General features: G+C 42.1%; 1 protein-coding gene across 3 annotated transcripts in view; it reads left to right on the forward strand.

Annotated features, from left to right (window-relative positions):
• rufy1 (RUN and FYVE domain containing 1) overlaps positions 1 to 15,407 on the forward strand; it is an 84,027-nt gene that overhangs the window by 21,713 nt on the left and 46,907 nt on the right. For all 3 annotated transcript variants that reach the window (XM_068043549.1, XM_068043550.1, XM_068043551.1), the window contains exons 7-11: positions 4,757 to 4,822; positions 5,104 to 5,173; positions 5,287 to 5,388; positions 11,202 to 11,318; positions 13,884 to 14,051. In XM_068043549.1, coding sequence (XP_067899650.1) covers positions 4,757 to 4,822; positions 5,104 to 5,173; positions 5,287 to 5,388; positions 11,202 to 11,318; positions 13,884 to 14,051 — 523 coding nt within the window. The remainder of the gene's footprint in view (positions 1 to 4,756; positions 4,823 to 5,103; positions 5,174 to 5,286; positions 5,389 to 11,201; positions 11,319 to 13,883; positions 14,052 to 15,407) is intronic.

A 15,407-nucleotide genomic window follows, 5' to 3' on the forward strand; every position in this document is an offset into this window, starting at 1 on the left:
CTTGCTCTTCCTGACATATATTATTGACCTAGAGCTTGGTGTGCAGGGCAAAATTTGCAATTGATACAAAACTTGGAAGCATTGTGAGGAGGATAGTGCTGAACTTCAAAAGAACATAGACAGGTTGGTGGAATGGGCAGACAAGTGGCAGATGAAATTTAATGCAGAGAAGTGTGAAGTGATTCATTTTTGTAGGAAGAACGCGGAGAGACAAAATAAAATATTCAAAATCATGAGGGGTTGGGACAGAGTAGATAGGGAAAAACTGTTCCCATTGGTGGAAGGATAGAGAACAAGCGGGCACAGATTTAAGGTAATTGGCAAAAGAAGCAATTGCAACATGTAAAACATTTTTTCACAGAGTGGTTAGGATCCGGAATGCACTGCCTGAGTGTGCTGGAGGCATTCAAGAGGGAATTGGATTGTTATCTGAAAAGGAAGAATCTGCAGGGCTACAGGGGGAAGGCAGGGGAGTGGTACTAGGTAAATTGTTCCTTTGGAGAGCCAGTGCAGATATGGTGGGTTGAATGGCCTCCTGTGCTGTACCAATTCTATGATTCTAGTTAAAATCGCAAAATCTTTTAACAGATTTGTCAAATGCTATTTTCCTTTCATAAATTTGTGTTGGGCAGAGCCGATCATTGGTGTGGAATTGCAGTAGTAGTAATGGTAAAACTGTCAGCATTCCCCATTACTCCACTGAAACTGACGGAAACTTCTGGAGTACACACAAGTGCAGAATTATGTAGAAATCCAGAAGTTGTCAGCAATTCTATGCTTTTCACAGAGTGTGCTGTTATGGCACCCCAAGACTGCAATAAATGGGAAATTAATTGAGTTGACAAACTTCCACTCCTCTTCTCCATCTCACTGTAAAAACGCTTGAAAATGTTGCACCTTGTTAAATGAGGTGTAACTGGTTTTTAACGGCATACTAACTTCATAAATACTGCTAAATGTCCTCACTGATCCTGTGAAGCTAATTTTATATTTGTGGAATGTCAATTTTCTCCATTTTAAAAAAAATCTGCATTTTTAATTTTAATTCTTTTAGTTTCTATGTTAATCCAATCTAAATAATTATTTATTCTCCTATCTGAAAATTTAAAAGTGAAGGATATAAATGCTTTTCCCTTTCTGGTTTGCAGTGTGTGAATTCTTTAATGTGATTTAGCTAGTTTCATTCTTATCAATCTAATTGTAGCCAGAGAATTACCTGCAATGGCTTCCCTTTCTGTTCCCACACAGTTACCAGTACTATATGTGTGTAGACTAGAGTCCTGACAATGATCATTTTATTTTTTTTAATATACTATATATATAATCACTCCGGACCTTCCGGGTCTCTGCATCTCAGCTGCTCACTGGATAAACTTGCAAGTATTTCAACCTGTAAAGCAGGAGTCTAGGTAGTGTATAATATTTTCTGAGCCTTCGGGCAATTGCTGTGTTTATTTTAAGCAATACAGATACTGGTACAGTGTGGCACAACTCCATTGGTTTCTGTTTAACTCGTGACTGACCATAGCTCCAATCTTCATCTTTTTAAACAACCTTTCAAGTCCAATTACAGTTGTTGTTGCTTATCTGCACAAACTGAAAAAGTGAAAATTTGATTCGGAATCGGAAGGTAGGTAAAGTGAACATTCCGGTGGTTGGGTCAGGCACTGGAAAAAATGGAAGGACTCCGGGCCGGGTCAGGCTCTGGTCCGATGTGGTTCTGTCTGGTTTGGGTCAGGTTTTTTTTTCCTGACCTGAGCAGGCCTTTATTTGTTACATCTAGACGTAACTATTTCAACACACTACTGTCCAGCCTCCCACATTCTTCCCTCTGAACTTAAGGTCATTCAAAATAATGCTGCCTGTGTTCTAACTTGCACCAAGCTTCATTCACCCCATCACCCCTGTGATCGCTGACCTACATTTGACTGTCTATTAAGCAATGCCTTATTTTTCATTTTTTTTTTTTAGTTTTCATCCTTGCTTTCAAGTCCCTTCCTATCTCTGTAATCTCCTCCAGCTCCACAACCCTCCAAGATATCTGCACTCCACTACTTCTGACTTCTTGGGCATCTACAGTTTTAATTGCTGGCCATGCCTTCAGCTGCTTCGGCCCTGAGCTGTGGAATCTCTTCCCAAACCCCTTTGCCCCTCTACTGCACTTTCCTCTTTTATGATGCTCCTTTTGGTCATCTGCCTTAAAATTTCCTTATGATTTGCTGTCATACCTTGTTTCATAATGCCCTTGTGAAGCACTTTGGGCCATTTTATTATGTTAAAGGTGCAAGTCATTGTCGCTGGCACCACTGTTGCTGCACACCGACATCTCCTTGACTTGGCACCAGATTTAAATTGCTGTTGGGAAAGAGGAAAACCTTGCCACAGAAACAAGTAGATCTTTTGTGGGCAGCTTTGTTCGAGGTCAGCAGCGAGCATAGTTTCATCACCACTGACCACAAAATCCAACCTATTATGATTTTCCACATGCCCTGTTATGTCCCAAATAATCGATTCTAGTGTTTTCCCTAACACTGATATCAGGCTAACTGGCCTTTAGTTCCCTTTTTTTTTTTTTGTTTTCTTCTCTCCCTCCTTTCTTGAATAATCAGGTTGTTTGCTACTTTACAATCCATGGGAACCGTTCCAGCATCTAGGGAAGATCTAAACCAATGCATCCACTATCTCTGCAGCCACCTCTTTATTAAAACCATATGATGTAGGCCATCAGGTACAGACGATTAGTCAGCTTTTAGTCCTGCTAATTTCTCCAGTACTTTTTTTTTTACTAATCCTAATCTCTTTATGTTCCTCAATTTCACAAACCCCTTTGCTGTCCACTATTTCCATAATGTCTTCTACGGTGAAGACAAAGTACTCTCTTTAACGTTTCCTATTTCCTATTATAATTTTTCTGCTCTCTGCCTCTAGGGGACCCATGTTTACTTTCGCTAATCTCTTCCTTTTTCATACCTATAGAAGTTTCTCCAATCTGTTTGTCTTTTGCTAGTCGGGTTGATCGAGGTGAACCAGTAGATGTAGTATATTTGGATTTCCAAAAGGCATTCATTAAGGTGCCACACGAGGTTAATACGCAAGATGAGGGCTCATGGAGTTGGGGGTAATATATTAGCATGAATGGATGATTGCTTCCTGTCTATTAACCAAACCGAGATAAACTGGGCATTTTCAAGTTAACAGGCTCTAATTAGTGGAGTGCCACAAGAATCCGTGCTCGGGCATCAGCTAATTACAAAGAGGTAGATAATGTATCTAAGTTTGCTGATGATACAAAGCTATGTAGGAATGCAAGCTGTGAGGAGGACAGAGGCTGAAAAGAAATTGGATGACAGATGGAATATGATGTGGGCAAGTGTGAGGTTATTCGCTTTGGTAGTAAGAACAGAAAAGCAGAGTATTTTTTAAAAGGCATGAAACTTTTAAATATTCAGATGGACTTGGGTGTATTTGTACATGGAACACAAAGTTTGCTTGCTGTACCTTACTGCATGCTATCAGGACGGCAAATGGCATGTTGGCTTTTATTGCAAGAGTGTAAGAATAAGGAAGTCTTGCTAGAATTATGCAGGGCTTTGGTGAGACCACACCTCGAGTACTGTACACAGTTTTAGTCTCAATATCTAAGGAAGGATATACTTGCCTTGAAGGCAGTACAATGAAAGTTCACTAGGTTGATCCCAGGGATGAGAGGGTTGTCCTATGTGGTGAGAGGCTGAGTAAATTTGGTCTATATTCTCTGGAGTTTAGAAGAATGAGGGGTGGTCTCACTGAAATATAGAAGATTCTGAAGGGGCTTGACAAGGTTGATACTGAGAGGTTGTTTTCCTCTGGCTGGGAAATTTAGAACATGTGTGCACAGTCTCAGGATAAGGGGTTGACCATTTAGAACTGAGATGAGGAGAAATTTCGTCACTTAAGGGGTTTGGAATCTTTGGAAATCTCTACCCCAGAGGGTTGTGAATGCTCCATCGTTGAATATATTTAAGGCTGAGATAGACAGGTTATTGGTGTCTTGGGAAATTGAGGGATATGGCGAATGGACGGGAAAATGGAGTTGAAGCCGAAGGTCAGCCATGATTGTATTAAATGGCGGAGCAGGCTCAAGGGGCCGTATGATTTTTCTCCTGTTCTTATTTCTTGGGTTCTTGTGTTCTTGTGTTCTTATGTTCTCTTTCCTCTTTCTTTATCAAATTTGTTGGTCATGCTTGGCTGATTCCTAAAATAGTTCGGCTTACTACTTTTTTTTTTGCCAACATAAGCCTCTTCCTTTAATCTGTACATCTGTAACTTCACTTGTTAACCATGGTTAGACCATTTTTCCACTGTGATTTTATTCTTTAAGAGAATGTGTAGTTTTTGCAAATTATGAATTGTTTCCTGAAATGTTTGCCATTACTTACCTGTCATATTATCTTTTAATCCAGTTTACCAATCTGTCTTAGCCAGCTGGCCACTCATACCTACGTTGTTTGCTTTGTTCATATTTAAGACATGGGTTTCAGACTTGAATAAATCACTCTGAAGTATAAATATCATGTTATGATTCCTCTTCCCCAGAAGCTCCTTTGCTACAAGATTATTAATTAAAATTTTTTCATATAGTATATGATATATCTGGGAGCATAATTGTTCTTGAGCCATTCAAGTTAAGTCTGAATTTGAGAAGAGTTGCTGAGTTCAACTTGACTTGGAGATGTTTAAAGATCAATAGTCTATGATTCTATTTCTTGACCTTCAGGGATGCTGAACTCACTACAATCCTAGACCAGAAACATTATGTGGAAGAACTCAACAGACACTTAAGGTAAAACCCCAAAAATCCTTTTTGTTCTTTCACATGTCCTGTGTGCAATTTTTAAAAATTTATCTCTTGTTAATGCCATAAGCACCCTAAGTACAGTAATGTCTTCTGTTTAAAAATACATAAGCTTGAATGTGATCTATGGTGTTTTTGCAATAACACAACGAAAACACTTGTTATTAACTGTAACCATTTGTATCTTGACCTGATGACTTAATCAGAGTATTTTGATGTCATGCATTAACTAAAGACAACATTCAACGGAATCTCTTTCTGCTCAACAGTGGTACAGTTTCTGATCTGCAGACAAAACTGGATTTATTGGAAAAAGCTAATGCAAAACTAATGGAAGAGGTGAATAATGCAGACTAGATCATTTCCTGGTGTTTTTCTTGTAGTTCCATTTGAAAATATTTTTATTTCAAGTCTGTGATCTAATTTGATGCTTGTTCTTAATACTCTTGCAGCTTGCAGCAGCAAATGACCGAATTCAGTCACTTCAGGATGAGCAGGATCAACTAAAGCAAGAAAATTCATCGATCCTTGAAAAAAGTGAACGTCGAGTAGAGGTTAGTCAAAAGAGCTAATGTAATATTCTGAGATGCTCTAAACTGGCTTCCACCAGCCTGTATCTGCTGTGGAAAGGATATATGTGCTAACAAAAAAGAATTCGTTTTTTTTTCTCTAGTAAGACAAAGTAAACTTATTTGGAAATGTGTGAGTTAATCAAGGAGAGCTAGCGCGGATTTGTTAAAGGCAAATCATGTCTGACTGACTTGATTCAATTCTTTGAGGTTACAGAAGATTGATCAAGGTGGTGCAGTGGGCAGGGGGGGTGTATGTGTGTGTCTACACTTTTGGAATGCACTCGACAGTGCCACACAGGAGTAAAAATATAAAATGCTGGAAATACTTGGGTCAGGCAGCATCTGTGGCGAGAGAAATAGACTTAATGTTTGAGAAGGGTTTTGATGAAGGGTCACAGGATTGACCTGCTGAGTATTTCCAGCATTTTCTGTTTCTTTCTTATTTCAGATTTCCAGCATCTGCAGTAACCTTGCTTCTTCCACACAGAAGACTTGTTAAGATGGAAAGTGGTGGTATAGATGCAAAATCTTCTCAATGACGGGAAATAAAGGGTAGTGGTGGATGGATGTTTATCAGATTGGGAAGTGGTTTGCAGTGATGATCCTCAAGGGGAACTTTTTTTTTTGCAGTCTTGGGTTCGTTACTCTCCAATTTTTATGAACAGTCTAGACTTGGGTGTAGGGAGCAGCATTATAAAGTTTGCAGATGATACTAAACTTAGCAATGTAGTAGTTCATGATGAGGATAGTTACAGGCTTCAGGGCGGCATAGTCAGGATAGTGAAATAGGCAGAAGCATGGCAGATGGAGATCAATGTAGAGAAATGTGAATAATGCACTTTGGGAGGACTAATGTGGAAAACAGTATAAATGGCACACGATTGAAAAGTACAGATGAACAGAGATACCTTGGTATCCATATGCATAAATCCTTAAAGTAGTAGGGCATGTTGATAAGTTTAAGACAATATATATGGGTTACTTGGGTTTGTAAACAGAGGCATAGAATATAAAAGCAAAGAAATAGTGCTAAAACTTTATAAATCGCTGGTTAAGTCTCAGCTGGAATATTATGGACAATTCTAGCACTACATTTCAAGAAAGATGTAAAGGCCTGAGGTTACAGAGGGGGGTTTATCAGAAATGAAGGGCTTTAGTTATGAGTAGAGTTAGGACTGTTCACCTTGCAACAGAAAAAGGTAAGGGGTGACCTTATAAAAGTTTTTGGGAGAGGCTTTGATAAGTAGATAAAGGCTGTCCTCTGGGTCAATAACCAGAGGTTATAGATTTAAACACATTGTACAGCGAGCTCGCCACTGGTATCAGACCCACCGGCTGTCCATGTCTCCGCTTTAAAGAGGTCTGCAAACGTGACATGAAATCCTGTGACATTGATCACAAGTCGTGGGAGTCAGTTGCCAGCGTTTGCCAGAGCTGGCAGACAGCCATAAAGGCGGGGCTAAAGTGTGGCAAGTCGAAGAGACTTGGCAGTTGGCAGGAAAAAAGACAGAGGCGCAAGGGAAGAGCCAACTGTGTAACAGCCCCGACAATCAAATTTTTCTGCAGCACCTGTGGAATAGCCTGTCACTCTAGAATTGGCCTTTATAGCCACTCAAGGCGCTGCTCCACACACCATTGACCACCTCCAGGCACTTACCCATTGTCTCTCGAGATAAGGAGGCCAAAGAAGACAATAGATTTAAAATCATTGGCAAAAGATCTAGAAGGGAGATGAGAAGAAATCTTTTCATTCAGAGTTGTCAGGATCTGGAATGCTTTACTGGAAAAGGTGGTAAAAGCTGATGCCATAAATTAATTTTAAAAGGGAGTTGGTCAGGTACTTAAGGAACTTGCAGAGTTATGGACAAAAAGTGAGGGTGTGGGACTAAGCACGACTCCTGTTTCAAAGAGCCAGCACAGGCTGAATGACTGCCTTCTGTGCTGCAAGTTTCTAATGCATGAATCTTAAATGCATTAAGATTTCTGCTGAGTGTATGTGGCAATACATTTTACATTAATATTTTGGTTTCATCAGAGAACTATAATTTTCACGGAATAAAAACAAAACGCTATAAATACTCCGGTCAGGCAGCACCTGCGGAGAGAGAAGCAGAGTTGGATGGAAAGGTTCTGATGAAAGATCACAGACTTGTAACGTTAACTTTGCTTCTCTCACAGATGCTGCCTGACCCGCTGAGTATTTCCAGCACTTTGTTTTTATTTCAGATTTCCAGCATCTGCAGTATTTTGCTTTTATTATAATTTCCATGGACTTGACAGATTTGAAATGCGCTCGTGCAAGATGATTGTCATTAGATTTTAGTTTGGGTAGTGGCCAGGCAGCACAATTGGCCTCAGCAGCCCTGGGCTAAAAGGAGCAAAAGTCATAAGATTGCCTCGTGATATCTGTTGATGTGTGGGAGGTTAGATGCTGTGCGAAGGCATGGTTGGGCTCAGTTATGGTGAAACAGGCTGCTTGATTTTTCTTGAAGCATAATCTAGCATGAATTGCCATCTTCAGAAGTACAGGGGAGAATATAAGTTTTTTTTTAAATTTTATTTTAAAAAAGACTTTTGCTGTTTTTAGAAGGTTATCAAGGAAGCATTTAGCTTTTTAAGAAGTGCCAATCTTGTGAAACCATTCTGACCGAAAGATCCAAGATCCATTTCCCACTGTGTTAGCTGATTGAGCCAAGGTATCAATTGAGGAACTATTAAGTTAGCTCCTGGTTGAGGGAGTGTGAAAAGTTAGCCATAGTTACTGCTTTTAATCGCCTCTTGTTGCAAAGTGAACTTAACAGTTAGGGTGAAGATTAGGCTGATAGGCTGGACTTGGTTGCAGTGCCCCTCCACAATGCCTGCTGATACTCATATTGGCTCCGATTTGAATAATGGTTACCTTAGTGAGTACTGGAGGACTGCCAGCTTCCAAATGAATAATTGTCCAGATCCTTAACTGATATGCATTTGGTTTCTGTTTCCTGGCATATTGCAGTCTCTGACTGGCCCTTCTCAAGCATCGTAGAGCACAGAAAGTGACCATCTGGCCCAGTGTGTCTGCACTAGATGTTAAACAGCCATCCAATTAGTCCTACTCCATGCTCGTTACCCAGAGCCCTGCAAGTTCTTTCCTTTTCAGATATATATCCAATTCCCTTTTTAAAAGTTTACTATTGAATCTACCGTTTCATGCACTGCATTCCAGATCCACATAAATTTCACGGGATGTGGGCATCGCTGGCTAGGCCAGCATTTATTGCCCATCCCTAATTGCCCTTGAGAAGGTGGTCGTGAGCCACCTTGAACCGCTGCAATACATGTGGTATAGGTATACCCACCATACTGTTGGGGAGGGAGTTCCAGGATTTTGATCCAGCAACCAAGGAATGGCGATATAGTTTCAACTCAATGGTGTGTGGCTTGGAGGGGAACTTGTAGGCAGTGGTGTTCCCACGTGTCTGCTGCCCTTGTCCTTCTAGGTGATGGATGTCACCGGTTTGGAAGGTGCTGTCTAAGGAGCCTTGGTGAGTTGCTGCAGTACACGCTGCTGCCTCTGTGCGTCGGTGGTGGAGGGAATGAATGTTGAAGGTGGCTGGATGGGGTAGCATTCAATCGGGATGCTTCTTGAGCGTTATTGGAGCTGCACTCATCCGGGCAAGTGGAGAGTATTCCATCACACTCCTGACTTGTGCTTTGTAGATGGTGGACAGGCTTTGTGGAGTTGGGAGGCGAGTTACTCAATGCAGAATTCCCAACCTCCGACCTGCTCTTGTAACCACAGCACTTATATGGCTACTGCAATTCAGTTCCTCGTCAATGGTAACCCCAGGATGTAGTCAGTGGGAGATTCAGCGATGCTAATGTCAAAGGGCGGTAGTTGGATTCTCCTTTCTTTGAGATGGTCATTGCCTGGCACTTGTGTGGCGCAAATGTATAACTTGCCACTTATCAGCCCAAGCCTGAATGATATCCAGGTCTTGCTGCATATGGACACGGACTGCTTCAGTATCTGAGGAGTCACAAATGGTGTTGAACATTGTGCAACCATCAGCGAACATCCCCACTTCTGACCTTATGATGGAGGGAAGGTCATTGATGAAGCAGTTGAAAATGGTTGGGCCTAGGATACCACCCTGAGGAATTCCTGCAGTGATGTCCTGGGACTGAAATGATTGACCTCCAAAAACCAGAACCAACTTCCTTTGTGCTAGGTATGACTCCAACCGGCAAAGAGTTTTACCAAACCCCTTTCCCGCCACCTCCCCCCCCCCCCCCCCCCCCCACCGATTCCCATTGACTCCAGTTTTGTTAGGTGTCCTTTGATGCCAGGCTCTGTCAAATGCTGCCTTGATGTCAAAGGCAGTCACTCTAGCCTCACTTCGAGTTCAGCTCTTTTGTCCATATTTGGGCTGTAATGAGGTTAGGTGCAGAGTGGTCCTGGTGGAACACAAACTGAGTGTCAGTGAGCAGGTTATTGCTGAGTAAGTGTTGCTTACTGTGTGTGCATGCGCTCGTCTCCCCTCCCCTCTAGTTCTTGACCTCTCCTGTCATTGGAAACAGTTTCTTATTATTTACCCCTATCAAAAGCCTTCATAATTTTGAACACCTTCATCAAGTCTCTTCTTGAACTTCTTTGCTCTAAGGAGAAAAAGCTCAGCTTCTGTACTCTGTCCATATATCTATAAGTCTCTCATTTCTGATGCAGTTCAAGTAAATCTCTGCAACCTCTTCAAGGCCTTGACATCCTTCCTAAAGTGTGGTGCCCAACATCGGAAGCAGTACTGCAGCTGAGGCCTAACCAGTGATTTACCAAGGTTTAGAATCACTCCTTCCCTCACTTACTTTTTTTTTTAAAACAGCCTTATCAGCTTGTCCTGTACAGCCTGCACGTCTGTACACTATATGTCATAGAGAGATACAGCACTGAAACAGGCCCTTCGGCCCATCGAGCCTGTGCCGACCATCAACCACCCATTTATACTAATCCTACATTAATCCCATACTCCCCACCATCCCTCAATTCACCTACCACCTACCTACATTAGGGGCAATTTACAATGGCCAATTTACCTATCAACCTGCACGTCTTTGGCTGTGGAAGGAAATAGGAGCACCCGGCGGAAACCCACGCGGTCACAGGGAGAACTTGCAAACTCCTCACAGGCTGTACCCAGAACCGAACCCGGGTCGCTGGAGCTGTGAGGCTGCGGTGCTCACCACTGTGCTGCCCGGTATCATGCCTATAGATGTTTTTTTTACCTTGGTTCAATTCTGATTGATAACAGGTAGTGGTGCAGTAATTGGTCTTTGTGTTCAGGAAGAGGAAGGGAAAATCAATTTCAGGTTCATGCTCCTGAACATTGTCTTTTTTGACTTCTTTTGGAAAGGGTACATTTGTGGATGTCAAATGAGGAAGGATGTATTGAGTGAGATGTCCCAACTGTGAATCTTCTAAAGTCAAATAGCTTGCCAACGTGCAGTCTTGGCTCACAGCAAAGGATGGTCACAGTCCTTTGCAAAGTAAAGGGTGAGAGGCTGGGAATATTGAAAGAAAGTTTCTACTCCAGCTTACCTCCTAGTGCCTGGCATCAGCATAGCAAAAGCCTGAGTGTATTTTCTTGCATCAGGTTATGCTTTCCAGAAGAAGAAAAGGTGAAAAGAAGTGCAGTAAAAATCAGTAACTATGAAGGTCAAGTTACAGCAGTAATTTTATACTTCTGTGTTCTCTAACTGCTTAATACTGAGATTACAATCTCTTTTCATTATTGTTGCACTCTTTCTGACATTTTTATCAGGTGAGCAGACAAGATTCTGAAGTAGAGCTGGAAACGTACAAGCAAACCCGTCTAGGTTTAGATGAAATGTACAATGACGTCTGGAAACAACTAAAGGAAGAGAGAAAAATTCGAATGGTAAATGTTTGTAAAGGATAGTAGTGCTCTGTTTTTGAAACAAGTAGCTAATATAACTGGGGATATTAAAGTTGAGAAAATACAATTTTTAAGTTGTATATTTTAGTACTGGCTTTAAAAATAATTCCTGAAAAATACCTCAACTTAACACTGGACAATTCTTTAGATACGACCATTCTTGGTTCTGATTGGCTATTCTATACAAGAATTCATATCTGTAACTGCTTCTGAAGAAAAAATAATTTCATTATGGCCAAACTCTTTCTTAGGTGAGAATATAGGTTTGAAAGCTGTTTGCATCTTTCAGTTCAGTTTTAATGGTTGAAGAGATACTTGTGGATAAGGATAAGAGTAGTCCTCAGGTGAAGGTGCTAAATTGGGGGAAGGCTAATTATAACAATATTAGGCAGGAACTGAAGAACTTAGATTGGGGGTGGCTGTTTGAGGGTAAATCAACATCTGACATGTGGGAGTCTTTCAAACGTCAGCTGATTAGAATCCAGGACCAGCATGTTCCTGTGAGGAAGAAAGACAAGTTTGGCAAGTTTCAGGAAGCTTGGATAACACGGGATATTGTGAGCCTAGTCAAAAAGAAAAAGGAAGCATTTGTAAGGGCTGGAAGGCTAGGAACAGATGAAGCACTTGAGGAATATAAAGACAGTAGGAAGGAACTTAAGCAAGGAGTTAGGAGGGCTAAAAGGGGTCATGAAAAGTCATTGGCAAACAGGATTAAGGAAAATCCCAAGGCTTTTTATACATATATAAAGAGCACAAGGGGTAACCAGGGAAAGGGTTGGCCCACTCAAGGACAGAGATGGGAATCTATGCGTGGAGCCAGAGGAAATGGGCGAGGTGCTAAATGAGTACTTTGCATCAGTATTCACCAAGGAGAAGGACTTGGTGGATGATGAGCCTAGGGAAGGGAGTGCAGATAGTCTCAGTCATCTCATTATCAAAAAGGAGGAGGTGTTGGGTGTCTTGCAAAGCATTAAGGTAGATAAGTCCCCAGGGCCTGATGGGATCCACTCTATAATACTGAGGGAGGCAAGGGAACAAATTGCTGGGGCCTTGACAGAAATCTTTGCATCCTTATTGGCTACAGGTGAGGTCCCAGAGGACTGGAGAATAGCCAATGTTGTTCCTTTGTTTAAGAAGGGTGGCAAGGATAATCCAGGAAATTATAGGCCGGTGAGCCTCACGTCAGTGGTAGGGAAACTATTAGAGAGGATTCTTCGGGACAGGATTTACTCCCATTTGGAAACAAACGAACTTATTAGCGAGAGACAGCATGGTTTTATGAAGGGGAGGTCGTGTCTTACTAATTTGATTGAGTTTTTTGAGGAAGTGACGAAGATGATTGATGAGGGAAGGGCGGTGGATGTTGTCTATATGGACTTTAGTAAAGCCTTTGACAAGGTCCCGCATGGCAGACTGGTGCAAAAGGTGAAGTCACACGGGATCAGAGGTGATCTGGCAAGATGGATACAGAACTGGCTCGGTCACAGAAGACAGAGGGTAACAGTGGATGGGTGTTTTTCTGAATGGAGGGATGTGACTAGTGGTGTTCCGCAGGGATCAGTGCTGGGACATTTGCTGTTTGTAGTATATATAAATGATTTGGAGGAAAATGTAGCTGGTCTGATTAGTAAGGTTGGTGGAGTTGCGGATGAGGATTGTCAGAGGATACAGCAGGATATAGATCGGTTGGAGACTTGGGCGGAGAAATGGCAGATGGAGTTTAATCCGGACAAATGTGAGGTAATGCATTTTGGAAGGTCTAATGCAGGTGGGAGGTATACAGTAAATGGCAGAACCCTTAGGAGTATTGACAGGCAGAGAGATCTGGGCGTACAGGTCCACAGGTCACTGAAAGTGGCAACGCAGGTGGATAAGGTAGTGAAGAAGGCATACGGTATGCTTGCCTTCATCGGTCGGGGCATAGAGTATAAAAATTGGCAAGTCATGTTGCAGCTGTACAGAACCTTAGTTAGGCCACACTTAGAATATTGTGTGCAATTCTGGTCGCCACACTACCAGAAAGACGTGGAGGCTTTGGAGAGGGTACAGAGGAGGTTTACCAGGATGTTGCCTGGTCTGGAGGGCATTAGCTATGAGGAGAGGTTGGAAAAACTCGGATTGTTTTCACTGGAACGACGGAGGTGGAGGGGTGACATGATAGAGGTTTACAAAGTTATGAGCCGCATGGACAGAGTGGATAGTCAGAAACTTTTTCCCAGGGTGGAAGAGTCAGTTACTAGGGGACATCGGTTTAAGGTGCGAGGGGCAAAGTTTAGAGGGGATGTGCGAGGCAAATTTTTTACACAGAGGGTGGTGAGTGCCTGGAACTTGCTGCCAGGGGAGGTGGTGGAAGCAGATACGATAGCGACGTTTAAGAGACATCTTGACAAATATATGAATAGGAAGGGATTAGAGGGATATGGGCCCCGGAAGTGCAGAAGGTGTTAGTTTCGGCAGGCATCAAGATCGGCGCAGGCTTGGAGGGCCGAATGGCCTGTTCCTGTGCTGTACTGTTCTTTGTTCTCCATATGTGTAATTTCTATTTAGGAACTAGAGAAAGAACTGGAACTACAGATGAGTTTGAAGCAAGAAATAGAAATAGCCATGAAGCTACTAGAGAAGGACACGCATGAGAAGCAGGATACGCTTGTAGCTCTCCGACAGCAGTTGGAAGAAGTCAAAGCCATCAATTTGCAGATGTTTCACAAAGCTAAGGTAAAGCATTAAAGAAGATGGGACTTTATTGGCATTCCTTACTTAGCAAATAATTTTCGACCGTATAGATTGCGGTATTTGGTTAATCTTATCACCATGTGTCTTATTTACAATCAAAACTATGATGTGATAAGATAATCTAAAACCATAGAAATTTACTATATTATGTTTTTATCTATTTGCTCCCTGCTGCTCACTCAATAACTATTTTAAATTAATGACCCCTCTTCAAAGATACCAACTGGAGGAAGTAGCCTTTCCATATTAATCCCATCAAAGCAAATGCTCTATTTAATACCTTTTGGCGTTTTCTGCCAATGGAAGTTGTTTTGGCATCTCGAGTCTCTGCTCTTAACTATAGTTTCTTGCCTTGGTGAATCTATATACTGTATGCTCTGTCTGGCTTTCATGCCTGTTCTATAATAGGATGTTAAAAACTGCACATATATTCTTTAACTGTGGCTTAACTCCTGCCTGTATAGATTACAAAGTTCCTCATTATTGTATCTCAAGTAGTTCTTCCTTAAGGAATTGTGTAATGAGCGACTTGGTCATGAATGTCAGTGGGAGGGGCAGATGATGAACCAAGAAGGAGATCCAGCTGAGGCTGTTGGTAGGTTTTCAGTGGATTACGATGGGGAGGACAGATGTGGCTGGGGTGCAGATTGGCTTTTGTGTAATGGCTGGGCAGTACTGAAAAGCAACATGAACGTAAACTTGCTCCGTAAAATAGCTATTACGGAACTCCATCACATCGGCACCATATTCTTTCCCATCATATAACATCTTCACTTGTACCCCTGCTGCTCTCCCTCAGTGCTATTTTCTCTCCTTTTAGTAACCATGTCCCTCCTACTCCCCACTTCCAACCCCCACCCACCTGTTTTAAGCTGATTTCCCAATACTCAAGTGGGAAACCAGCAACTAGTTACTTAAAGCTCACTGTGCTATAAATATAGTCTAATGCAATAAGTGCATTTAAAGACAGTTGGCAGTTTCATAACTTGTTACTGAGAAAACAGTGCAAAACCTGGATACAAGGGGCTGAATTTTATTCTCTTGCTGCCAGGGTGGCAGCAGGCGAAAAAAAAAAGGCAGCCCACTTTGCGACAATCTAGTGTGCGGCAGCTAATCTGCATGCAGTAGGCGTCTGCCCCCAAATCAGGTGGCTGGGGGCAGGGAGGGTGGGTGAGCAATGTGACGCCGCTAACGGCGTCAGCTGCCTCTGCGCAGGCACTGCTGCCATTTTTTAAAGGGCTGCCAGACCTGCACTGTTGAAGCCCGTACCATCCCACCCCCCAACCCCAATACAAAGAACATAAATGGCTGCCCCATTTTCTCGTCCCTTCCCACCCC

This window comes from Heterodontus francisci, chromosome 12, assembly GCF_036365525.1.
Source record: "Heterodontus francisci isolate sHetFra1 chromosome 12, sHetFra1.hap1, whole genome shotgun sequence".
NCBI classification, from domain to species: domain Eukaryota; kingdom Metazoa; phylum Chordata; class Chondrichthyes; order Heterodontiformes; family Heterodontidae; genus Heterodontus; species Heterodontus francisci.